This window comes from Salvelinus namaycush, chromosome 1 (genome assembly GCF_016432855.1).
Source record: "Salvelinus namaycush isolate Seneca chromosome 1, SaNama_1.0, whole genome shotgun sequence".
NCBI classification, from domain to species: Eukaryota; Metazoa; Chordata; class Actinopteri; order Salmoniformes; family Salmonidae; genus Salvelinus; species Salvelinus namaycush.
The window spans coordinates 44,492,700-44,517,684 of record NC_052307.1 but is presented as its reverse complement, the minus strand read 5'-3'; the positions used below and the strand labels follow the sequence as shown (position 1 = coordinate 44,517,684).

The 24,985-nt window shown below is 46.0% G+C and overlaps 1 protein-coding gene across 1 annotated transcript in view; it reads left to right on the top strand.

Annotated features, from left to right (window-relative positions):
* Positions 1-23,118, top strand: part of grk5l (G protein-coupled receptor kinase 5 like) — a 76,719-nt gene extending 53,601 nt beyond the window's left edge. Inside the window, exons 2-16 of the mRNA XM_038989153.1 lie at positions 9,911-10,006; positions 10,353-10,465; positions 13,137-13,214; positions 14,548-14,645; positions 15,053-15,145; positions 16,975-17,038; positions 17,129-17,269; positions 17,744-17,934; positions 18,176-18,213; positions 18,336-18,425; positions 18,580-18,788; positions 20,338-20,475; positions 20,729-20,866; positions 21,042-21,173; positions 21,299-23,118. Of these exons, the coding sequence (XP_038845081.1) occupies positions 9,911-10,006; positions 10,353-10,465; positions 13,137-13,214; positions 14,548-14,645; positions 15,053-15,145; positions 16,975-17,038; positions 17,129-17,269; positions 17,744-17,934; positions 18,176-18,213; positions 18,336-18,425; positions 18,580-18,788; positions 20,338-20,475; positions 20,729-20,866; positions 21,042-21,173; positions 21,299-21,382 (1,703 nt within the window). The 3' untranslated portion in view covers positions 21,383-23,118. The remainder of the gene's footprint in view (positions 1-9,910; positions 10,007-10,352; positions 10,466-13,136; positions 13,215-14,547; positions 14,646-15,052; positions 15,146-16,974; positions 17,039-17,128; positions 17,270-17,743; positions 17,935-18,175; positions 18,214-18,335; positions 18,426-18,579; positions 18,789-20,337; positions 20,476-20,728; positions 20,867-21,041; positions 21,174-21,298) is intronic.
* Positions 23,119-24,985: the final 1,867 nt, after the last annotated feature.

Genomic DNA, 24,985 nt, shown 5'->3' with positions numbered 1-24,985 from the left:
CCACTCAAGTGTTGCTTTAGCAGTATGCTTAGGGTCATTGTCCTGGTGGAAGGTGAACCCCCATCCCAGTCTCAAATCTCTGGAAGACTGAAACAGGTTTCCTTCAAGAATTTCCCTGTATTTAGCGCCATCCATCATTCCTTCAATTCTGACCAGTTTCCCAGTCCCTGCCGATGAAAAACATCCCCACAGCATGATGCTGCCACCACCATGGTGTTCTCGGGGTGATGAGAGGTGTTGGGTTTGTGCCAGACATAGCGTTTTCCTTGATGGCCAAAAAGCTCAATTTTAGTCTCATCTGACCTGAGTACCTTCTTCCATATGTTTGGGGAGTCTCCCACATGCCTTTTGGCAAACACCAAATGTGTTTGCTTATTTATTTCTTTAAGCAATGGCTTTTTCTCTGGCCATACTTCCATAAAGCCCAGCTCTGTGGAGTGTACATCTTAAAGTGGTCCTATGGACAGATACTCCAATCTGCGCTGTGGAGCTTTGCAGCTCCTTCAGGGTTATCTTTGGTCTCTTTGTTGCCTCTCTGATTAATGCCCTCCTTGCCTGGTCTGTGAGTTTTGGTGGATGGCCCTCTCTTGGCAGGTTTGTTGTGGTGCCATATTCTTTAAATTTTTTAATAATGGATTTAACGGTTCTCCGTGGGATGTTCAAAGTTTCTGATATTTTTTTATAACCCAACCCTGATCTGTATTTTTCCACAACTTTGTCCCTGACCTGTTTGGAGAACTCCTTGGTCTTCATGGTGCCGCTTGCTTGGTGGTGCCCCTTGCTTAGTGGTGTTACAGACTCTGGGGCCTTTCAGAACAGGTGTATATATACTGAGATCATGTGACAGATCATGTGACATTTAGATTGCACACAGGTGGACTTTATTTAACTAATTATGTGACTTCTGAAGGTAATTGGTTGCACCAGATCTTATTTAGGGGCTTCATCGCAAAGGGAGTGAATACCTATGAACGCACCACTTTTCTTTTTTTTCTTTTTTTTCTTTTTTTTAACAAATAAAAAAATATAATTTCACTTCACCAATTTGGTCTATTTCGTGTATGTCCATTACATGAAATCCAAATAAAAGTCAATTTAAATTACAGGTTGTAATGCAACAAAATAGGAAACACGCCAAGGGGGATGAATACTTTTGCAAGGCACTGTACGCTGCTGCTACTCTGTTTATTATTTATCCTGATTGCCTAGTCACTTTTACCCCTACCTACATGTACATATTACTTCAACTACCTCGTACCCCTGCACATTGACTCAGTACTGGTACTCCTTGTAAATAGCCTCATTATTGTTATTTTATTGGGTTACTATTTCCTTATTTGATAGTTTATTTAGCTAATTACTATTTATTTTTCTTACTTTTTAACTCTGCATTGTTGGGAAAGGGCTCGTAAGTAAGCATTTTATGGTAAAGTCTACAGCTGTTTGATTGACAGTTAGTCTGTGTGAACGCGGAGAGCAAGCGCCACTCTGACGTTTGATGTATGCCACCACAGTCGTATTGTCTGTCCGGATGTGACAATTCCAAAGGCAAGGCAGAAAGTGTCTCGGAGAAAGGGACATTGTCAACCGTTTACTGCTTTTCCCTCCTGAACTGCACCCCAACCAGTGAGTGACTCGTCTGTCGTTACCACCCTCCTTATTGACACTACTCCTAGTGGAGTGCCAGAAACGAAGATCGAAGGGCTCTTCCAGTAACGGAGAGCCAACAGACAAGTTGAGGTCACAATTATCTTTTGATTGACTGTGGACAAGACCTAGCGCTGGACTGCACGTGCGCGCCAGTCCTCTGGTGGTGTTGGAGCAAATCGTCCTTTCATTGTATTTTATTGAAAGGGGAAGAGTTAAAACACTGGGATAAGGAAGAGGGCTAGGTGGTGACTGACAGTTTGTCTTCCTGCCTCGGCTACTTGAGAAAGAGTTGGGGAGAGCTGTGGCACAGAGGGCACTCGCGGGTAAAGTGGGCTCCCTCTGTCTTCCTTGTGAGCAAACGCATATAAATTAGTCGCTGCACAAAGAGAAGGGTTCTAGGAGCATCCGAGAGGTAGCTGGGCAAGACACGGAGTGAACTGTTGGTTGCTCCTCTCTGCCACTGGGGCGTACTTGCATGACGCCTTCGCTACATACGAGGTGCGTGGTGATGAGCGTCGAATTTTGCCCAATTCATCGGTTTCTGGGACCAATCAGACAGTCAGAATGTGTCCGATTGTGTTTGTGTTCTAGAAGGTTCGGGGAGGGAGTCAAATCGAGACTCATTCCGGAAAAGAAACAAACATTTGTGGGCGTAGTGTTTGGCAGGAGCAGTCTGCGTAGACAGGCAATGGGCGTACCTCTAGGTCAGGCGCCCCTTCGTTCCTACAGGGGAATCAGCTGGGCGGGACCTCAATGCGACTTGGACTGTGGGTTTGCAGCCTGCTGGATCTCTGGTCACTCAGTTAGTACTGGCGCTAGTAAACTACCCCTCTATCTGATGCGGAGCCTCGTCCAGGGGGAGCGTGGAGACCAGGTCGCCACGATTTCCGGATCTACCGGGCAGGTTATGGTAAGAACAGTCTTGCCGCATTAGCTAGCCTGTTTCAGGCAGTCTCATGGACCGGCTTACCGCGTGGTGGGACCGGTTCAGTTAGTAGGCACAAAGCAACTTAATGCTAGACAAACTAGACGGCTAGTGGCATAGCTTAAGCTAGCATGGGCCGGTACAAAACTTGCAGGCCTCGTTAGAGAGCTGCCTGAGAATGTGTCTTTCTCATGGGGTATGGCTGTCCTTTATAACTCCAGGAGAAAGGCATTGCTAACCACTCATGACTCAACGCTTTACCATGAGGTGTTTGTGTGTTTGTGTTAGCTAGCTAGTGTTCACCCAGTGGGCTAACAGCCTAGCTATTGCTAGCTATCACACGGGACGAAGCATGCTAGTGTGGTTAGCTCGCTTTCCAGAAAGCTAGCCAAGTTACCTTGTGCCTTGCGGCGTGGGCTAACCAAGTCTCAGTAGCTAGCTGTGTGACGCTAGATACCACAGGAGACGAAGCTAAAATGTTCCTTTCGGTGAGAGCCGAAATACTGTACTTGCTCTTGGCGGCATAACCTCGCGGCACACCTGTAAACAGTTAAGCTAGAAAACAGGGATCATGTTGTACTGAGGAGAGCTTCCAGAGAGAGTGCTCTTCGCAAGGAAGAGAAGTGAGAATTTCCAGAGGGTGGGCAAGTGGCACCTTATAATGTGAGAGGCTCCCCTCTTTTGCCATTCGACCTGTCTGTCTCTACCTGAATTTACCCTTTTTTTGCGTTAACTCTATGCACACACACTGGACTCTACCCACACACTCACACATATTTACACTGACACCGCAAAGCGCACACACACACACACACACACACACACACACACACACACACACACACACACACACACACACACACACACACACACACACGCTTCATACAACCCACACACATAACATGCACACACATGCATACTGACGCCACACACACACTTTCACACTCACTATATACACTGCTGCCGTTGTCTTATCTATCCTGTTGCCTAGTCACTTTAGCCCTACCCATATGTACAGTACATATCTACCTCAATTACCTCATACCCCTGAACATCAAGTCAGTACTGGTACTCCCTGCATATAGCCATGTTATTTTCTACGCCCTATATATAGCTATGTTATTTAAACTTTTTATTTATATTTGTTATTCACTTTGTATTTATTCCTTGTGTCACTATTTATATTTTTTATTATATTTCTTATCTTTAACTCTGCATTGTTGGAAATGGACCTGTAAGTAGGCCTTTCAGTGTTAGTCTACACCTGTGGTCTACGAATCATAACATTTGATTTGATGATGGTGGTGGAAAACACTGTCTCAGGCACCGCTCCAGAATCTCCCATAAGTGTTCAGTTGTGTTTAGATCTGGTGACTGAGATGGCCGTGGCATATGATTTCATTGTTTTCATGCTCATAAAACCATTCAGTGACCAATCACACACTGTGGATGGGGGCATTGTCATCCTATGGGGCATAGCCATGGTAGCCAAAATAATGGCCTGCCCAGCATTTTTATACATGAACACCAAGCATGATGGAGATGTTAATTCCTTAATTAACTCAAGAACCACACCTGTGTGGAAGCACCTACTTTAAATGTACTTTATATCCCTCATTTACTCAAGTGTTTTCATGATTTTGTCAGTTACCTGTAGTTCTCTCTGACATAATTTTTACTTTGCTTGGCTCACGTTGATGATGTCAGAGCTGTAAACCAGAAATATGAAACAAAGGGAGTAGTCCGCATGGAACAAATTAAACTGACGGGTTCCTGTACGCAATGAACTCTGACCGGTGTGTGTGTGTGTGTGTGTGTGTGTGTGTGTGTGTGTGTGTGTGTGTGTGTGTGTGTGTGTGTGTGTGTGTGTGTGTGTGTGTGTGTGTGTGTGTGTGTGTGTGTGTGTGTGTGTGTGTTACACTGTGACAGAATGTGTTGACAGAGGAGGAGAGTGAGAAAGGGGAGAGGATAAAGAAAGTTTATACAAGACTTTTATGACTTTATTCATACTTTTACAAGCCAACTTTGTCAAACAGAAAGCAGTAACAAACCCAGACACTGTGCTCGCCAAGGGTTTCTACTTCACTTACTGGCACTCCAGTCTCCTTTTCACCTCATTTAACACCTGATTTACTTAACAAAAGGTAGTAGGTGGTCCAGGTATGTCATGACATAGTATAATTGGGGGGGTGGGCCTTTCCTCTTTTGTTCTCTATTGCTTGTCTATTGTACCTCAAGCGAGACGGGAGGCCGATGACACCACGGATTCCCATCAGACTAACTCCTTGAATGCCCTACTCCTAGAAGTTTGCCGTTGTCTAAAAAAACACTATTTTGCTCAACTTATTTTTTTTACCGTTCAGTGTGTGTACTTTACTGTATTTATACTTGGGATATCGCTTTTCAACTGTGAAAGTTTCAACAACAATTGCTGGAGGACATCTTTAAACATTATACTATGATTATAAATCTGAGCCTATTCGTTTATTGTAGTGTCACATATTTCCACAAAGGCTGAGCACTATCACAAAGTGCCAGATGCATTCCATTCCAGGCAGTCTTGGACTGTTCATGTCAATGTTTCTCCTTCATTAAGCAGCAATGGTCGCCCGCCCTGGAAGTAACAGAATTATAAATCATGTGGAAGTAATGGGGTCATCTTTTATGCTCCCACTATGGCCCAGACAGCAGGAGAGGTTCAACGGCACTCACAGACAGACAGGAAGTGACTTATCAGCAGGCTTACGAATCCACTGCAGAGTTGATGGAATATTTAATCATGGGTAAGGGTAAGCAATCTTCCCGTCTACAGTAGTTAGCATTGACTGCTACAGACTCCTAGCTAGGTTGTTATTGTAAAAGAGAACTGAATGTGCTCCCAGAAAGAGACCATTCTTTGGTTACACAGCTAGTTTAATTTCATGCTGTAATTGTATATACAGTGCCTTCAGAAAGTATCAATACCCCTTGACTTATTCCACATTTTGTTACAGCCTGAATTCAAAATGGATGAAATAGATTTTTTTCTTCTTCACCCATCTACACACAATACCCCATAATGACGAAGTGAAAACGTGTATTTACACATTTAAGCAAATTTATTGAAAATAAAATACAGAAATATCTAATTTACATAAATATTCACCACCCTTTTGCTATGACACTCCAAATTGAGCTCAGTTGCATCCAATTTCCTTTGATCATCCTTGAGATGTTTCAACAGCTTGATTGGAGTCCATCCTGTGGCCAATTCAATTGTTTGGACATGATTTAGAAAGAAATGTGTCTATATAAGGTCCCACAGTTGACAGTACATGTCAGAGCAGAAACTATACCATGAAGTCCAAGGAACTGTCCGTAGACCCCCGAGATGAGGCATATATCTGGGGAAGGTTATAAAACAGTTTCTAGAATGTTGAACGTTTCCAAGAGCACAGTGGTCTCCATCATTGGGAAATGAAAAACAAAGTATGACTACGTATGTAAAGGAGGTATTTCTATATTTAATTTCATATACATTTACAAACATTTCTAAAAACATGTTTTTACCTTTTCATTATGGGTATTGTGTGTAGATGGGAGAGAAAAATATGTGTAATCCATTTTGAATTCAGGCTGTAACTCAATGTGGAATAAGTCAACGGGTGGGAATACTTTCTGAAGACACTGTAACTACACTGTAATTATACTTGTAATGTCTTTAATGTGTCTTTGTCAACACTTTAGTGTGTAATGTCTCCCTGTCTGTGATAGTGCTGAGAGATTAACAAAAATGCTGGTTATTTTAGTTTTTTCATCAACTAATTGACCAACATCAGATCAGTTATTTGAATTCTATTTGTTTAGTTTTTTTCCTGTGAGCTCAACGCGCAGTTTCTCTAGAGATAAATAAGATAAAGTCCGAACTGTGTGATGTAGTAGGGAGTTGTAGGCTCCAACAGGCCAATATTAGCAGAAAACCTGATAATTAACTACAATGACCATAATCCATACCTTCTACTTGTCCGGTCTGTGTGGGGCAGACACAGAGAGGAAGAGAAGAAACAGAAAAACACACAATATCGCTACCTGAAAATGTATGATCTAAATGATTTGATAGTTGGTATTCAGCAGTCAGCAGTTACTTTGAAGAACTACAAAATAGTGATTTTATCAGACGGCATAGGCAGCAGCTCTATAGAGATGAGATTACGATTTGGAATGAAGTAATGGCCATCAAATAAAACAAATGTAATATACACAACTGAAATATTTTATTAAAGTAATGTGAGTAAATGATGGTTAATAAGTGATAAGCAGTAATGGGCAGTCACTACCATACAATATTCAAACCACGTAATGCATAGTGCATCTAATGTTTTTTTTTAAATAGTCGAACTGAAACCGAACCGACCTCAAAAAAGCACTTATCGCTCAGCACTAGTCTGCGAGGCTCTTTGTCTGACTTGGTTATTATTTTTAATGTTTAATGTTTTAATCTGTGAAGTGAATTCATGGCTGCCCCTCAACCCAATATTTAGTTTGGGCTCTTTTCGCTGGAAGTACTTGCACGCTTGTAATGTTCTAATATGTTCATCCCTGGTTCTGCTGTTAAGTCCTGTCAAGTCTTATAGCACCGCCTGTATTCTTGGACGAGATTCTAAGACTGTCCATTACTGCTAACAATTAACTGCACTGACATAGGTACTACTCGAGTTTGCCAAGCAGTTAAAATGCAGTTAAAAACACACACACACACACACACACACACACACACACCTGTGGGAGCAGTCCTGAGCCTGTTTCTTCCTGTAGACTTTGTCCCTGTTTGTTTCAGTGGTGTGCACTGAAACAAACAGGGTTTCATTTGCCCACAGACACACTCTTGTTCATTGTGCTTTGATCAGTGTAGTAGTTTTCTCAATTACTTTTAAAGGGTGCGTTTCTGGTTCTTTTGTATTGTCCTAACCATAGAATTCGACATCTATTTATATGGTCCCTAGACATGTTTTGCTAAAACAATGTGGCAGATATGGTGCTCCAATTCTCTACAGGGGGAACAACTGATATGCTAAATAAAAACACAATGCTTTTGACTCCTGACAAGTGTGCATCGAATGAGTACAAACTCTGTTTAAATGCAGTACAGTTCAACAGCCCCAATTCAAATGCACCATCCTTTACTTCGTCCCAGATATGTGAATGCTGACCCAGAATGTATTTTCTCTACGAGGAAACTACAGGAAGGCTTGTTAGTCTTGTTAACAAAATGTTTTAAACCCGTGACCTTAAATTATCCTAGGAGGAGGTAATTGATTGGTCAGTAGCAGGGAAAGAGGTCACTGATTGGCCATGAAAGCAGAAGTGCAGTTCACTGACCAGAAGTCAGCATGTAATAGTGATGATTCCGCAGGGTCGAATCAGACGAGAGCGAGACTGAGAAAGAGGGAGAGATTAAGACAGAGAGGGCAAGAGCGAAAGGTAGGCGATTGAAGGAAAGAGACAGACTGAGAGCTAGAAAGAGTTGGAGGAAGGGAGCGACAGAGAGGAAGAGAGACAGAGTAGGTTAGATTCAGAGGGAGGAAGAAGGAGTATTGTTGTCAAGTATATATTGTGTTGAATTGAAAGACAGGGTGGAGGGCCACTATTTAGACATAACATCGACCTGAGATTGACCCTTCACAAGAAATAACCTCTTCTCTCCTCGCAATGTCTACATGTCTACTTGTTCATTGTTTTACCCATTGAATCATAAAGGGGTGTATTTTTGTTCTCTGAGATGTTGTCTGAAAGTAACTAGGGAAGTGCTCTGGGTAGAAATGTCACAGTTGGTCTCCCGAGTGGTGCCGTGGTCTAAGGCACTGCATGGCAGTGCTAGCTGTGCCACTAGAGATCCTGGTTTGAGTCCAGGCTCTGTCTAGCCGGCTGCGACCGGGAGACCCATGGGGCGGCGCACAATTGGCCCAGCGTCGTCCGGGTTAGGGGAGGGTTTGGCCGGCAGGGATGTTCTTGTCCCATCGTGCACTAGCGACTCTTGTGGCGGGCCGGGCGCAATGCACACTGACACGGTCGCCAGGTGTACGGTGTTTCCTCCGACACATTGGTGCGGCTGTCTTCCGGGTTAAGCAGGCGTTGCGTCAAGTGGTGCGTCAAGCGGTGCGGCGTTGCTGGGTTGTGTTTCGGAGGACGCACGGCTCTCGACCTTCGCCTCTCCCCAGTTGTTCGTACGGGAGTTGCAGCGATGGGACAAGACTAACTACCAATTGGATATGAAATTGGTGAGAAAAAAAGAATAACCCCCCCCAATTAAAAAATAAATAAATAAAAAATGTCACAGTTACTGTTGCTAATACCCAATAGGCATTTTAGAATATTTAAGGTCAGGGTTAATAATTCATTAATAGGTTTGACTTGTTGGAGTTATATCTCCATTATATCCAATGGTTGGGGACCATGTGACCCAACCAGGAAAATCTCTGGGCCCTAGTTATGCCTCGGAGTTGTCCCTGAAAGGCTTCCCTCTGCAAGGGTTCCACTACATAGCTTTCACCTATCCAGTCAATGTCAAATCAGTGAGGTGGGAGGGGAGGAGGAATGCCCATTATGTAACCCAGGCCAGACAGAGGCCTGAGGAGAAGGTCTGTGGCAGCAGTCGGTGTGTGAGAAAGAGTTGGGGTTTAGTAAAGGGAAAGGGATGTGAAAGCTGCTAAAGCATTCACACACACAGTGAGAGGCAAACACATGACGTCCTTGTTGGAGCATTCCTCGATTATTGCTTAAAGATGTAGCTTTCTCTCTCGCGCTCTCTCTCTCTCTCTCTCCCTCACTCTCTCCATCTCGTTCTCTCCATCTCTCTCATGTTAAGACATCCTGAGTGTGAGAAAGGGAAGGGGAAACCTATTGATCATTATCAACATTTCAGTATCAAACATGGCTAATCTTCTGATATTGATGAGTGTGTGTGCTGGGAATATATGCATGGTTATTCAGTATTATAGAATCTGCTTTGGCCAAGCTCTGTGTTCCGATGGGAATCTGACTGTCCGGGATGTATTCTCTGTTACACACACACACACTGTTCTGCTTCGGGATGGCCACATTCCCCGGAGCATTACACAGAGGAAGAAAAGAAAACGGAGGAATAACAAGAGAGAAGGGATTTGAAGAGAAGCTGAGACGTTATGTAAAAATGATACATATACACATTCAGAGCTATGAGCGGAACTAATTTGTCAGTTGCAGAGCTCTCTCTCGCTCTCCTTTCTCACATACTGTTTCAGTATGTGTTTGTGCCTCTCTGGAATGGCTTGTTCCTCTCATATCCACTCATCCCTTCTTTTCTCTCTCTCTCTGTAGGTGGAGGAGGGAAGCGGAAAGGGAGGAGTAAGAAATGGAAGGAGATCCTTCGCTTCCCCCACATCAGGCAGTGCACTGAGCTGGGCAACAGCATCGGTACATTACTGTTGGTGTGTGTTTTTAGTTTTACTATCCTAGTCGGGACCAGAAGTCCTCACAAGAATGGTAAAACAAGGGAATTCTGACAATTGGGGACATTTTGCCGGTCCCCACAAGGAAAAAAGCTATTTTAGAGTTAGAATTAGGTGATTCAAATCTTTGGTCCCCACAAGGATAGTAAAACAAACGGCTGTGTGTGGGTGCAAGTATTACATGTGTGTCACGCTGCTGCTGTGCTGTTAATGTATTGTACGTGTTTGTAAACGTACCTAGATCTTTCCAAATGTGTGTTATTTCTACAGATAGGCCCAGATACTAGTTTGTGTGTGTGTGTTTCTGGCAGATCGGGACTACATGAGTCTGTGTGAGAAGCAGCCCATCGGCAGACTGCTGTTCCGCCTGTACTGTGAGACCAGACCTGAATTGCTGCGATGCATCCACCTACTGGACGCCATGGTAACACACACACACACACTTCTAAATGCATTCACTTGGATTAAACAGTCATCCAAACAGCACTAATCATGTTCAGTTGACTGAGAGATTACAATCATATTGAGTAGTGATTATAATAGCAGCCTCCTCCCTTTACTCTGTCTAGACACAGTGTCCCAGATTACAGGTTTTAGATGTGAAAATGCCTCTAATCGTCAGAGAAGAAACAATCAGAATCAAATGCCAATAGTGTCCAGAGGCCAATAGTATCCAGAAGCCAATAGTAACCAGAAGCCAATAGTAACCCCCGAACCGTCTCCCCCGTTGTCTTGTGTCTAGACGGAATGCCTCGCACATGACACATTTAAGTATTTTGAGTAAAGCCCAAAATATCACCGTAGGCATGTGACTGGACAGAATGAGAGTATTGTTTCTGGTCAGACCCCCTCCCGTTCTCACCCCTTCCCAGCAACCTAAAAATGACCATCACACTCTGAGGGAAACTACCCTCGCCACACACGCGCACAAACAAGAATGGGTCAGCTGCAGATGCATTTTTGGAGAAAGATCTGAGGGTAATGCAAGATGTTATGAGAGCGAACCTGTGAAAATAATGAAATGAGATATCTAGCTTCCATCACCCAAATACTCTTGTTGGGTAATTTGGAAAGTTGCTAAATTGATGGACGGGTAGGATCAATGTCCAAAGGAACGTTTGTGTGTTGTATTTTTTTGTGAGTGTGCTTCTAATGTATAAACGAGGGTGTTAGTGAGGGGAAAAGAGCACAGTAGCTAGCGATAGCGAGAGAGGGAGAGATGTAACAGCAGAAGGAATGCGCCCGGGGGTCCCTGTGTTTCCTCTGACGTCAGTGCAGGAGGGAGGGGTGTATGTGTGATTGCTGCCGAATTATGATTGGCTATTGTTGGCACGATACTGCATTGTAAGACACAAACGCGCACACTCACACACACACACACACACACACACACACACACACACACACACACACACACACACACACACACACACACACAGACACAGACACACACACACACACACACACACACACACACACAGAATGAGCCACCCAATTGTTAGCCAAAGGGGTTAGCCGAAGGGAAATGGAGACGCCCCGTTGGCCTTTTGGCAGACTTTTTATTTATTTATCTATTTTTATTTAACCTTTATTTAAATAGGCAAGTCTTACACACACACACACACACACACACACACACACACACACACACACACACACACACACACACACACACACACACACACACACACACACACACACACACACACACACAGGCCAGAGAAACAGATCTAATGGCAGAAGTCTGGCCTTTTCACCCAACGTCTTTCTTTCTTTCTTTCTTTCTTTCTTTCTTTCTCTGTCTGTCTGTGTCTCAGAGCAGAGTAGACCACTATAGTGGGCCAGGGTCAGGAGAGAAACTCTAGGTGTGTGTTGGTGGGGATCTGGTGACGCTGGTCTGACACACTGTGACACTAAAGGACCTCATGGAATCCTGCCGTGTTGACTGTGGTTGCCAGGCAACACAGGGTCACATATGGGGTCCCAGGCAGCGTGTGTGTCAGAGAGAGAGTGTCTGTTAATAACAGATTGTGGGTTAAAGAGGTGTTTGTGTGTTTCAGGTCAGGTGGGCTAGTGGAGAGTCTTGTGTAAAGGCGCCCACATACTAGGTTCGGTTTGATCCTAGCAGAACTCAGTTAGTCGTCACACGTCTGTACGCAAGGCATGCGAGGGACAGACGTTCGCGCCACCTTCCTCAAAATAGTAAAAAACAATCTAAGAGAAATCAAGAAATCTGTAATCAAATTCGCCGTTTTTTAGTCGCGCAATTTTACATCTAACTAAAATGTTTTGGAGCAGTGTTTCTCAAGTGAAAAAAATTGCAGGAAAACTGGTAGTCTCTCGTTGAATGACAACCAACACTTCATCCACTTGTCACCCCAGCCACAAAGTCAAAATTGGCTATATCGTAAAAATCTATGTTGTGTGCTCGAACCCCAGTCAAACTCCAAAATGAACAAAAACGTCACAAGCTTTCATCATAATATTTGCGCAAACTGTTTTGACTGGGAAGCATGCGACCGGCTAAATCAAATCAAATCAAATTCTATTGGTCACATACACATATTTAGCAGATGTTATTGCTGGTGTAGTGAAATGCTAATGGGGATAGAGAGGTGAGAGAATGATCAGGGAGTGAAGGATTAACAGACTATGCCACGACCCCTAGCGATGCTGTATCGCTCCGTGCTCTCTCACTCCTGGCTGAAATATACTGGAGCTGCTAAGGATATAGATAATGACTGATCATTTCAACTCAAGGCAGTCCACACTATGCTGGTCTAGTCGCACCCTGCATGTTTCCGCAACACTGGAGCCACACAATAATGTCTTTCAAAACACGATCTCGTCCATACATTGCCCCTGATAATGGAATAGTATTGTATGTCCAGTCACACCTGGGTCGAAATATTATGTGTTTTCTTTCAAATACTATATTTGCATACCCAGTTGGATGCGGTTTGCACTTTTGGGACTATTCCATTGGTTGCATTATGCTGGGCAATATATTACGAGGGTGCATTAAGCAAATATTATTTGGCGCTATTGTTATATTAGTATGTACTGTAAGTGTATAATGATGCTGTGTTCTTTAGGATGACTATGAGCTGGCGCCTGATGAGAAACGGAAAAGCAGAGGAGGTGAAATTATTGGGAAGTTCCTCACTAAACAGGTGAGTGAAGTCTTTGTAGGAGGGTTTGATGAATGTAGATAGGTGAACAACTGCTAGAGCAATATATGTTTGTTTGTTTGTCTGTCAAATCCAAATCAAATTGCATTTGTCACATGCTTCGTAAGCGAACAGGTGTACACTAACAGTGAAATGATTACTTGCATGCCTTTCCCATCAATACAGAGAGAAAATTTGAAAAGTAATAGAAAAATTATCATGCAAGGAATTAAACCACAGTGAGTAACGATAACTTGGCTATATACACGGGGTACCAGTACTGAGTCGATGTGCAGGGGTCCGAGGTAATTGAGGTAGACATGTGTCAGAGGAAGGCCCTAAATATTGTCAAAGACTCCAGCCACCCTAGTCATAGACTGTTCTCTCTGCTACCGCACGGCAAGCGGTACCGGAGCACCAAGTCTAGGTCCAAGAGGCTTCTAAACAACTTCTACCCCCAAGCCATAACACTCCTGAACATCTTATCAAATGGCTACCCAGACTATTTGCAATGCACCCCCCCCCCCCCCTCTTGATTTAAAAGGGGGGGGGGGGTTCAATGCAGATAGTTCGGGTACTAATTAGCAGTCTTATGGCTTGGGGGTAGAAGATGTTCAGGTTCCTGTTGGTTCCACACTTGGTGCATCGGCACCGCTTGCCGTGCGGGAGCAGAGAGAACAATTTATGACTTGGGTGGCTGGAGACTTTGACAATTTTTAGGTCCTTCCTCTGACACCGCCTGGTATAGAGGTCCTGGATGGCAGAGAGCTTAACCCCCAGTAATGTACTGGACCGTACTCACTACCCTCTGTAGCGCCTTGCGGTCAGATGCCAAGCAGTTACCATACCAGGCGGTGATACAGCCAGTCAAGATGCTTTCAGTGGGACAGCTGTAGAACTTTTTGAGGAGCTGAGGGCCCGTGCCAAATCTTTTCAGCTTCTTGAGGGGGAAGAGGCGTTGTCGTGCCTTCTTCACGACTGTGTTGGTGTGTGTGTGTACCATGTTAATTCCTTAGTGATGTGGATACGGAGGAACTTGAAGCTTTCGACCCGCTCCACCACAGCCCCGTCGATATAGATCGGGGTGTGCTCGGGCCCTCCGTTTCTTGTACTCCACGATCAGCCCCTTTGTCTTGCTGACATTGAGGGAGATGTTGTGGTCCTGGCAACACACTGCCAGGTCTCTGACCTATTTGACCTCATCGTCGTCAGTGATCAGGCCTACCACACTAATTCCCGTGTGTGTGTGTGTGTGTGTGTGTGTGTGTGTGTGTGTGTGTGTGTGTGTGTGTGTGTGTGTGTGTGTGTGTGTGTGTGTGTGTGTGTGACTGTGTAGTCGTCAGAGTGTGTGGAGGCAGCAGAGAGCCTTGCTGAGCAGTGTAGAGAGAACCTGGAGCTTCACCCCTGCAAGGAGATCTTCAGTGACTGTCGCAAGTAAGGGAATCTTTCTTTGGTCTCACTCCTTTTTGTCAACTATGATATTCCTATTAAGAAACAGCTTGACCTTAGCTTATCCCTAGCCTCGTCCCACACTCGATATGCTGAAGCCAACTCTTCTATCATTTGTATCAAGTTGCTGGCATTTCAAAGTGTCAAAAGTGACTTCGATTAGCACACTCACTGGTAACAGTGGGAGAAATGAAGTGGTTGGTGTACCAGGTGTATATGCAATGTGTGCAAGAGACTGGGGATGAGGTTGCATAAGACAATGAAGGAACACAGAGAGGAGTTGGCTAAAGCACAAACACACTGGACCACCAGCTGGCTTACCTCTTACTGTAACTGAAGCTGTTGTCTGTTGTCTCAGGGCTTTAACCTTTTTGTTTGTTGTCTGTTCTTAGGGCTCTCCATGACTACCTGAGACGAGCTCCCTTCTCTGACTACCAAAACAGCATGTACTTTGACCGTTTCCTACAGTGGAAGATGCTGGAGAGGTGAGTGCTGCTTTAAACTCCTACAAAATCTAACAGAAACGATTGTCTTTAGTGGTTATTGAATGGCACGGTGCTAGCTTGGAGGCCATGGGTGCGACCGCCGTAGGGACCACGCACGTCATTTTTCAACGATGATGTAGCTTACCAAAAAGCTAAGTAAAAGCATTCTTTAAAGCCGAGATCCGCGATAGACACAACAGCGTCACTGGCCGCCCCAGGCGCTTTTGTTATTTTTACGAGGAAATGAGCATCCAGCATGGTGGTAAACAAAATCCCAGTACATACTATGTTGTTCTATCGCGTGTGCAATGATTTCTGAGAAGAAGAAAACTGTGAATGTTGTTTGAACAATCTTTGTTGTTGTAATACTGCAATGGGTTCCAGCTGTAACGCCATGAAACATGGAAAACTGTATATATGATATATGATTTCATTAAACCCAGCAATTAGTCTGAGCTGGTGCTGCTGATCTTAAAAAGCAATGTCCAGCTGTCTGTCGCTATACCCCTTTGAGGGGCCCGCTGGCCTGGGACTGGAAGCAATTCGAGGGAAAGACACATTCTAAAGTGCATTCTGCTGCGAGCGGTTGCATGTGACAGAGGGGGAAAATCTAAAGATGCCTTACTAGGATGGGTTGCTAATATGACTAGGACTGTGCCTTTGGTTTCTGGACCACGAAAGAAAGTTGATGTGGAAACAAAATGGAACAGGAGAGAAATGCTGGTTTCAATGGCGTATTGACGAAGTCGTGATGAAACAATTCCCATTTCTAAGTTTGGATTTTGGCTCGGCCACTTTTTGAATCAATAGGCTATGAAGTAAAACATCCATATTGCAAACAATGAAGTACCTGTTTTCAACATGCAGACTGCCTACCGCTCAGATTGTAGGCCTAATAAGTCCCAATCTGCTTAATATTAAGACGACTTGAGAAATAAATATAGTAGCTGGGATCTTCTTTCAGTGGACATCAACACTCTGTGATCACCCGCGACTCCATGTAGAAATTCTGTGCATTGACTGGGCTTAATAAGAACATGTTTGAGGAGCTGTGAGTGTGAGCTGTCGCTGCATGCTCAAACTAGGCTCTATATGCGGTAGAGAGCTCTGTTACCCGACCCGAGCCCGACGGGCCCGACATTAATCATCGGGTTAGGGTCGGGTATCACTAAATTGATCGCTAACATTTTTTATAGCTGACCTATTTGCTGGTGCTCTGCTACGCAATACAGTCATATCTGACTAAGATCATAACATGGTGTCAGAAGCGCCTCAACCTCGTCAAATATAAGACGGGAGAGATGATTTCACAGAAAATGAAAAAATATCCGTTGGCGGCTAACTGCGGTCTCAGCAGAGTAGCCCAAGTGGAGCCGTTGCTATGGATACTCACAGACTCGGAGCCACCATGAGCAGAACACATGCAGAGTGAGCAGGGAGCGAGTGATGGACAGAGAGAAGCAGCTAATGGATTTACTACTGGAGGAAGTTAATTCTGATTCCGGGCCGGGCCTAGTATGCGGTGCGCGTCTGATAAAATAAGATGCATGACAAACGAATGAAAATACACAACAATTTAGTTCCACTCAGTTATGCTAATTAACCTATAGCTAGACCGGTAACCATGACATGTAAAACATTTTTTTTGCAGACTAACTGTTAACATCCCTAGTGATGATGCCTAATTTGCATTTATCATAGGCCATATCAGCTATGAATTGAATTGATTTGGTCAGAAGGGCCCCTCGAGAGCACCCCACCCCCTATGTGCTGAGACTCTCTAGCTCTGTGCCTGGTACTATGTTATTTACTATGTGATGTGTTTTCAGACAGCCAATAACTAAAGACACGTTTCGACAGTACCGAGTACTGGGGAAGGGAGGATTCGGAGAGGTGAGGCACAGTTTTCCATTTAGAGAATTATTAGAGAATTGTGTCTGTGGGATGAACTGGCCTATGATATAGTACTTTGTGTTCTCTCAGGTGTGTGCGTGCCAGGTGCGAGCCACAGGGAAGATGTATGCCTGCAAGAAGCTGGAGAAGAAGAGAATTAAGAAGAGGAAAGGAGAGTCCATGGCCCTTAACGAGAAACAAATACTAGAGAAGGTCAACAGCAGATTTGTTGTGAGTCTCTTCTTATCATTTGGATACATGACCACGCAATACATGTACACACGCTTTCACTTTATTCTCTCTCTCTCTCGTCTCTCTCGCTCTCTCTCTCGTCTCTCTCGTCTCTCTCGTCTCTCTCTCTCTCTCTCTCTCTCGTCAACCTCTCTCTCTCTCGTCAATCTCTCTCTCTCTCGTCAATCTCTCTCTCTCGCCAACCTCGCTCTCTCTCTCTCGTCAATCTCTCTCTCTCTCTCTCGTCAATCGCTCTCTCTCTCGTCAATCGCTCTCTCTCTCTCTCGTCAATTGCTCTCTCTCTCTCGTCAATCGCTCTCTCGCTCTCTCTCTCGTCAATCGCTCTCTCTTTCGTCAATCGCTCTCTCTCTCGTCAATCTCTCTCTCGTCAATCTCTCTCTCTCTGTCTCTCTCGTCAATCTCTCTCTCTCTGTCTCTCTCATATCAATCTCTCTCTCATATCAATCTATCTAGGTGAGTTTAGCATATGCCTATGAGACCAAAGATGCTCTGTGTCTGGTGCTGACCTTAATGAATGGAGGGGATCTGAAGTTCCACATCTACAGCATGGGGACTCCAGGCTTTGAGAAGGACAGGGTCCAGTTCTATGCTGCCCAGATCTGCTGCGGCCTGGACCACCTACACCAGGAATCCATCGTCTACAGGTGGCAGCTTTTTATCATAGCACCTCAGTTTCCCTTAACACAGATCTAGGTTCACATTGCAACAGATCTAGGATCAGATGGGGGCAACTACCTACCCCTACCTTTAGCAAAATTAGCAGTGGATTCTTCTGATTGTCATTCACTATACCAATGTCTCCCGAGATCACATGATGTCAACACATGATGTATTGGTTTTAGTCCCAATGTCAAATGCCCCAAATTAACTTTTGTTTTTCTTCAGGGATTTAAAACCAGAGAATATTCTATTAGATGATAATGGTGAGTTGCCCTTACTACTGTACAGTAGCCTAACTACTGGGATTATGTATTTGAACTCAGAGAGGCTCTCTGTTAAATAGGACTGATCTTTGACCCCTGACCTCTCTGCCCCTGTGTCGTAGGACACATCCGGATCTCAGATCTGGGCCTGGCCATCAAAGTGCCTGAAGGGGACCCCATACGAGGCAGAGTGGGAACAGTGGGTTACATGGGTAAGCCACCTTACCTTCATATGTTATTACCACACATTAAAATTCATTTCCAATGCATCGGAATACAATAATCATCAAACAAAAACCTGACACATTTTTTACCATACAAAGAAGATATTATCGTTAAACCTGTTGTACTGTGCTGTGTGTGTAGCTCCGGAGGTGATCAACAACGAGCGCTATGGGATGAGTCCAGACTGGTGGGGGCTGGGATGTCTCATCTACGAGATGACCGCCGGACGCTCACCCTTCCGCGCACGCAAAGAACGAGTGAAGAGGGAAGAAGTGGAGAAGAGGGTGCAGGAGGGAGAGGAGGAGTACAGCGACAAGTTTACAGAGGACACCCAGGCCATCTGTAGAGTGGTGAGAGCCCATTGATTGATTGACAAGACTTAGGCCTAGTTAGTGTCATCAGGAACTGCACACTCTATTTGGTAGTCACCCTGAGTAGCTGATCTCATGATATTTGAAAATGACTGACTGTACATTCTATCTCTCTCTCTCTCTGTCTCTCCCCCGTCTTTCTCTCTCTCTCTCCCCCGTCTTTCTCTCCCGCCCCCGTCTCGCTCGCTCGCCGGTCTCGCTCTCTCTCTCCCCGGTCTCGTTCTCTCCTGTCTCGCTCTCTCTCTCCCGCCCCGTCTCGTCTCGCTCTCTCGCGCTCTCTCGCGCTCTCTCGCCTGTCTCGCGCTCTCTCGCCTGTCTCGCGCTCTCTCGCCTGTCTCGCGCTCTCTCGCCTGTCTCGCGCTCTCTCGCCTGTCTCGCTCGCTCTCTCTCTCGTCTCGCTCGCTCTCTCTCTCGTCTCGCTCGCTCTCTCCTGTCTCGCTCGCTCTCTCCTGTCTCGCTCGCTCTCTCCTGTCTCGCTCGCTCTCTCCTGTCTCGCGCTCGCTCTCTACTGTCTCGCTCTCGCTCTCTCCTGTCTCGCTCTCGCTCTCTCCTGTCTCGCTCTCTCTCTCCCCTGTCTCGCTCTCTCTCTCCCCTGTCTCGCTCTCTCTCTCTCCGGTCTCGCTCTCTCTCTCCCCGGTCTCGCTCTCTCTATCCCCGGTCTCGCTCTCTCTCTCCCCGGTCTCGCTCTCTCTCTCGCACCCCGTCTCGCATTCTCCCGCCCCGTCTCGTCTCGCTCCCCGGTCTCGCTCTCTCCCGCCCCCTCTCGTCTCGCTCTCTCCCGCCCCCTCTCGTCTCGCTCTCTCCCGCCCCCTCTCGTCTCGCTCTCTCCCGCCCCCCTCTCGCCTCGCTCTCTCCCGCCCCCTCTCGCCTCGCTCTCTCCCGCCCCCATCTCGTCTCGCTCTCTCCCGCCCCCATCTCGTCTCGCTCTCTCCCGCCCCCTCTCGTCTCGCTCTCTCCCGCCCCCTCTCGTCTCGCTCTCTCCCGCCCCCATCTCGTCTCGCTCTCTCCCGCCCCCATCTCGTCTCGCTCTCTCCCGCCCCCATCTCGTCTCGCTCTCTCCCGCCCCCTCTCGTCTCGCTCTCTCCCGCCCCCTCTCGTCTCGCTCTCTCCCGCCCCCTCTCGTCTCGCTCTCTCCCGCCCCCTCTCGCCTCGCTCTCTCCCGCCCCCATCTCGTCTCGCTCTCTCCCGCCCCCATCTCGTCTCGCTCTCTCCCGCCCCCTCTCGTCTCGCTCTCTCCCGCCCCCTCTCGTCTCGCTCTCTCCCGCCCCCTCTCGTCTCGCTCTCTCCCGCCCCCTCTCGTCTCGCTCTCTCCCGCCCCCTCTCGCCTCGCTCTCTCCCGCCCCCATCTCGTCTCGCTCTCTCCCGCCCCCATCTCGTCTCGCTCTCTCCCGCCCCCTCTCGTCTCGCTCTCTCCCGCCCCCATCTTGTCTCGCTCTCTCCCGCCCCCATCTCGCTCCCTCTCTCCCCGGTCTCGCTCTCTCTCTCCCGCCCCGTCTCTCGCTCTCTCTCTCTCCCCCTCTCTCTCCAGCTGTTGACCAAAGATCCTAATCAGAGGCTGGGCTGTACAGCGGGGGGGTCAACAGGGGTGAAGGCTCACTGCTTCTTCAGGAACATCAACTTTAAGAGACTAGAGGCAGGCATCCAGGAGCCCTCCTTTGTACCTGATGTAAGTAGAGGAGGAGGAGGATGGCAACTCTTGTCCTGCTTCAGCTCTAGAAACAACACCAGGAAGTGTTTTAATATGGGAACCAACCAACTGTTCCAATTGTTTCAATCCGTTACATTCATGAATGGGTGAATATGTTATTTAGACCAGGGATCATGACCTCTACTCCAAATGAAGACTCTCATACTTCTTCCTCCGCCCTCCATCTGGATCTTCTCCCTCTTTTCCGCTGTGCTTTTCTTCTCCCTCTCAGCCCCGGGCGGTGTACTGTAAGGATGTGTTGGACATTGAGCAGTTCTCCACAGTCAAGGGAGTAAATCTGGACCAAACCGACAACGACTTCTACTTCAAATTCTCTACAGGCTGCGTGTCCATCCCATGGCAGCACGAGGTGGGTGAACTAACTGGGACGTCTTTCCCTCTCCTCTGGCCTCTTCTGAGAGGTAGTCTGCAAGGTAACCTGAAAGACTGAATAATTGGTGGACTTGTCAGTCAGTAGCAGTCAAATACTGTCCTTACACCATCTCTCTCTCTCTCTCTGTCTCTCTGTCTCTGTGTGTGTATAGATGATAGACACAGAGTGTTTCAGTGATCTGAATGTGTTCGGGCCCCAAGGGACCAGACCCCCAGATCTGGACTGGAATACGCCCCCCGAGCCTCCCCGACGCAGCCTGCTGGACAGGATCTTCAGGAGACACGTGAGGACACACACACACACACACCAACATTCTCAGTCTCACACAGAGTTTACACTACACAGTTACATCCACACACTGATACTGAGATGACACAAACTCCCTTTCTCTCTCTTTCCACCCTCCAGCACCCCGAGGTAACTATTGCCAACAGTCGCGTGTCTTCCTGCAGTGTGAACTCAGTGGACTCCATGTCAAACTCTGCCCCCTAGTGGCCATGGCTCTGTGTGGCGCCACACACAGACAGAGGAGGAGACGGAAGGATCTTCTCACTGCTGATTGGTTTACACCTGGCCCGACCAGCTGTCAGTCTTCCGGAGGCACCCAACCCAAGCCCATGGTCAGTCTAGGGGAAATACTGACCATGACCCGGGCCTGAGACCCATGGGGAATTATTGGAGGGACGTACAATAACGCAAAGACGTTTGAAAACAATGCTCAGACACTTCACTTACCTTCAGGATCGCTGGAGTAGAGAAGAGCCACTGACTGTGTTGATGAATAAGAAAAAACGAGTTAATTCAGGGGATCCACTGTCTGAGAAAGACCACAGGAAATACAAGATGGGGGCTTTGTTGTTGCTGTTTTTTTAGTTTTTTTTTTAAGAAATTGAATTCTTTGCATAAATTCACGTTCACACTCAAATGCACTCTCTGTTCATGTATTCCTCTCTTCCCCCCTCCCCCTCTCTCTTTTTGTCTCTCTCCTTTTCCCCTCCCTCTCCTCTAATCACTTATAAACATACATGCAACCAACAACATCACCAACCTCAAGACACAATGTGCATATTGCCTTGTATACCCTCAGGCCAAAGATATAGTTCAGTTATGTATTTGTGTTATTGTTGCCATATTAGTTTTGGAGGAGGAAGGGGGATTTGCCTGGTCTTTATTCAATCACATATTAAACTTGAGTCAGCAGCTATGCTACACCTAAGTCACAATCAAACATGTGTTTGCATACAACAGGCTGCCCCCCCCCCCACACGCACGCACACAACTGTGGCATTAGAATTGTAACTACAATACTTGTCTTGTTTTCTGCACTTTTCCCAAAGAGTGCCCCAACGCACCCCGTTGACCTTGAGCAAAAGGAGATTTGTCAAACCAATAAGCCACCATTTATACACCAATTAAGATGTTTTACAGTAAAGATGTTATTGCTTTACCTCAGACATTAAAGTAATATTACTGCGATGTAAACTTTGTAATATCCATTGAGCCAGTGCTGTTTTGTGTTTGTGTTGCCATCACGACCATGGGTGCATCTCGATAGTCTCATTGGGGGGGTTTTCTCTCCTCCTTTTCTTCATCTGCACTGATCCTAAAGGAAAGGTGAGGAATCCTGGAAGATATATGACCTTTTTCTACAGGAAATGAGCTTTAACCAATCCAGTGCAGAGAAAGGAGAGGAAGCCGTGTTAGACTATTGAGGTTCCTAAGCTCTGGTAGAGTAATTGGTAAAGGGACCACCTCACAATGGGAAGCCTTCCAACACACTCGAACAAAAGGGAAGAACAGCTTTGGTTTTGGAATTTGATGTCTTATTTTAAGGAAGAATAAATATTTACAGTAAACAATTGTACTTACACGTTTAGTCTTGGCCAGTTATTATTATATTCGTAAATCATTTCACAAATTGAAACTCAGAAGTGCCTCCTCTTTAGCCTGATCTCCTAGACGACTCGCACACAAATGTTTGCACTTTGTTTCTCTCATGATCGATTTGTTTCTTTATGACCCACACACACACACACTGTATTTGGCTGGTGGTGGAGGCTGGGAAGTGAGGAGAGAGAGAGAGAGGATAAGGAGATGAAAGGAGAGAACGAGGGAGGATCGCTTCCTGCTATTGTTGTACATTACAGTGCTGAGTGTACAGAATGTAAAGCCAAACCCACTGTGCTCTGCAGCTCCGAATAAACAAACCCTGTGCTGCCTTAGCACCTCTGTACCATCCGTGTCTCATGTCGGTCTGTGTAGCAAATGCAAGAGTCAGGGCATTCTCATACGGATGAATCGATACAAGAGTAATTCGTTTCATAATAACATTTCCACACGATTATTGATACCATTTTCACTTTATGGGCTGGTTTCATAGTCCCAGATAATAGTAATCCAAAAGCAGGCCAAATTCAGTATAAATACATTTGAACGATTGATTGAAAGGAAAGTTTTTGCTATGAGTTGAATTTGTCTAAAATTATACCAGTCTCCAGTGGTAGCTAGCGTCACAAGGCTAGCTATCGAGACCTAGTTAGCCCACGCTGCAAGACTTAAGATAACTTGGTTAGCTTGTTGGAAAGCAAGCTAACCATGCTAGTTAGCAGTTCTACCTGCACATATGGTAGCATTGCTAGCTCTCTCCTCTTGTTGAGTTGAACCTACATTCACTCATTTCTATTAAATAAACCGGCAAAGTTTAGGCTGACGGCTTTAAGGTTGTGGGAGGATAACAGCCCGAAGTCTAACTAACCCAGATAGACCACAGCCTGTTGTTTCCAATGGGAGCAAATTAATCATAGTGGGCAGAACAAGCAAGATGGTAGGCAGAGCCAAGCACGAGCTAGCGAGAGCCTATTGGTGTGTCCTAGCATGTATTTGCATATTTTCTGTTAGGGAACGCCTACTCTGAAGTGTGTGTGTGACATAACTCAATTCACCCTTGCGCTCCTAAACAATGCAAATTTTTAAAACTTTGGCAAAGCCTAAAGTTTACAAAACTTAGTCCACTCTGTTCGTAACAGATGTTAGATTTGGAAACAGAAAACTGTATTGAGATCAAGTGTTTCATCGATGAGAAAATTAGCAGAATGTAGGCCAAAATCTTCTCCCACTGCCGTTCACTGGGCTTCCTCTCACCGCCATATTTGGTAGTGGGTGGAAACGCCAACCGGATGCTTCACATTTATACATCCGGTGTAATATCTGTCTCATTGATCTGTGCCGTGCTCTCTCTTGGTAGCTATTAGCTGCAAGGCTTCTAGTAAACTAGCCTCCTCCCATTGTAAGCCTCCGGGCGCACATGTTGTTTTTTATGACAGGCGCTACTACACTAGCAGGCCCTGTTTTTTTTACAATGGCCACTGCTGCCCCATCGCAGGACGAGCCAGGCCATGCACTCGAAACCCCACGTTCTTGCACTTGCAGCTCCAAGATTGCGGGGAAGGATTCGGGCCGAGCTTAAGGAGGCTCAAACGTACCTTCATCTCTGACCCCCCCCTCTCACCTCTGAGCCACCAGCAAAGGCTGAGGTCCAGTTCCCCACAACCGAGCCCTTCCCCTCTCAAGCCCTGAGAGGGGAAGGGAGGGGGGGGGGGGATTCCCCAAATAAAATAAAATTTTACAGGTCACATACACATGGTTAGCAGATGTTAATGCGAGTGTAGCGAAATGCTTGTGCTTCTAGTTCCGACCATGCAGTAATATCTAACAAGTAATCTAACAATTTCACAACAACTACCTTTTACACACAAGTGTAAAGGAATGAATAAGAATATGTACATATAAATATATGGATGAGCGATGGCCGAACGGCAAAGGCAAGATTCAGTAGATGGTATAGAGTACAGTATATACATATGAGATGAGTAAAGTCAGTATGTTGGCAGCAGCCACTCAATGTTAGTGATGGCTGTTTAACAGTCTGATGGCCTTGAGATAGAAGCTGTTTTTCAGTCTCTCGGTCCCAGCTTTGATGCACCTGTACTGACCTCGCCTTCTGGATGATAGCGGGGTGAACAGGCAGTGGCTTGGGTGGTTGTTGTCCTTGATGATCTTTTGGCCTTCCTGTGACATCGGGTGGTGTAGGTGTCC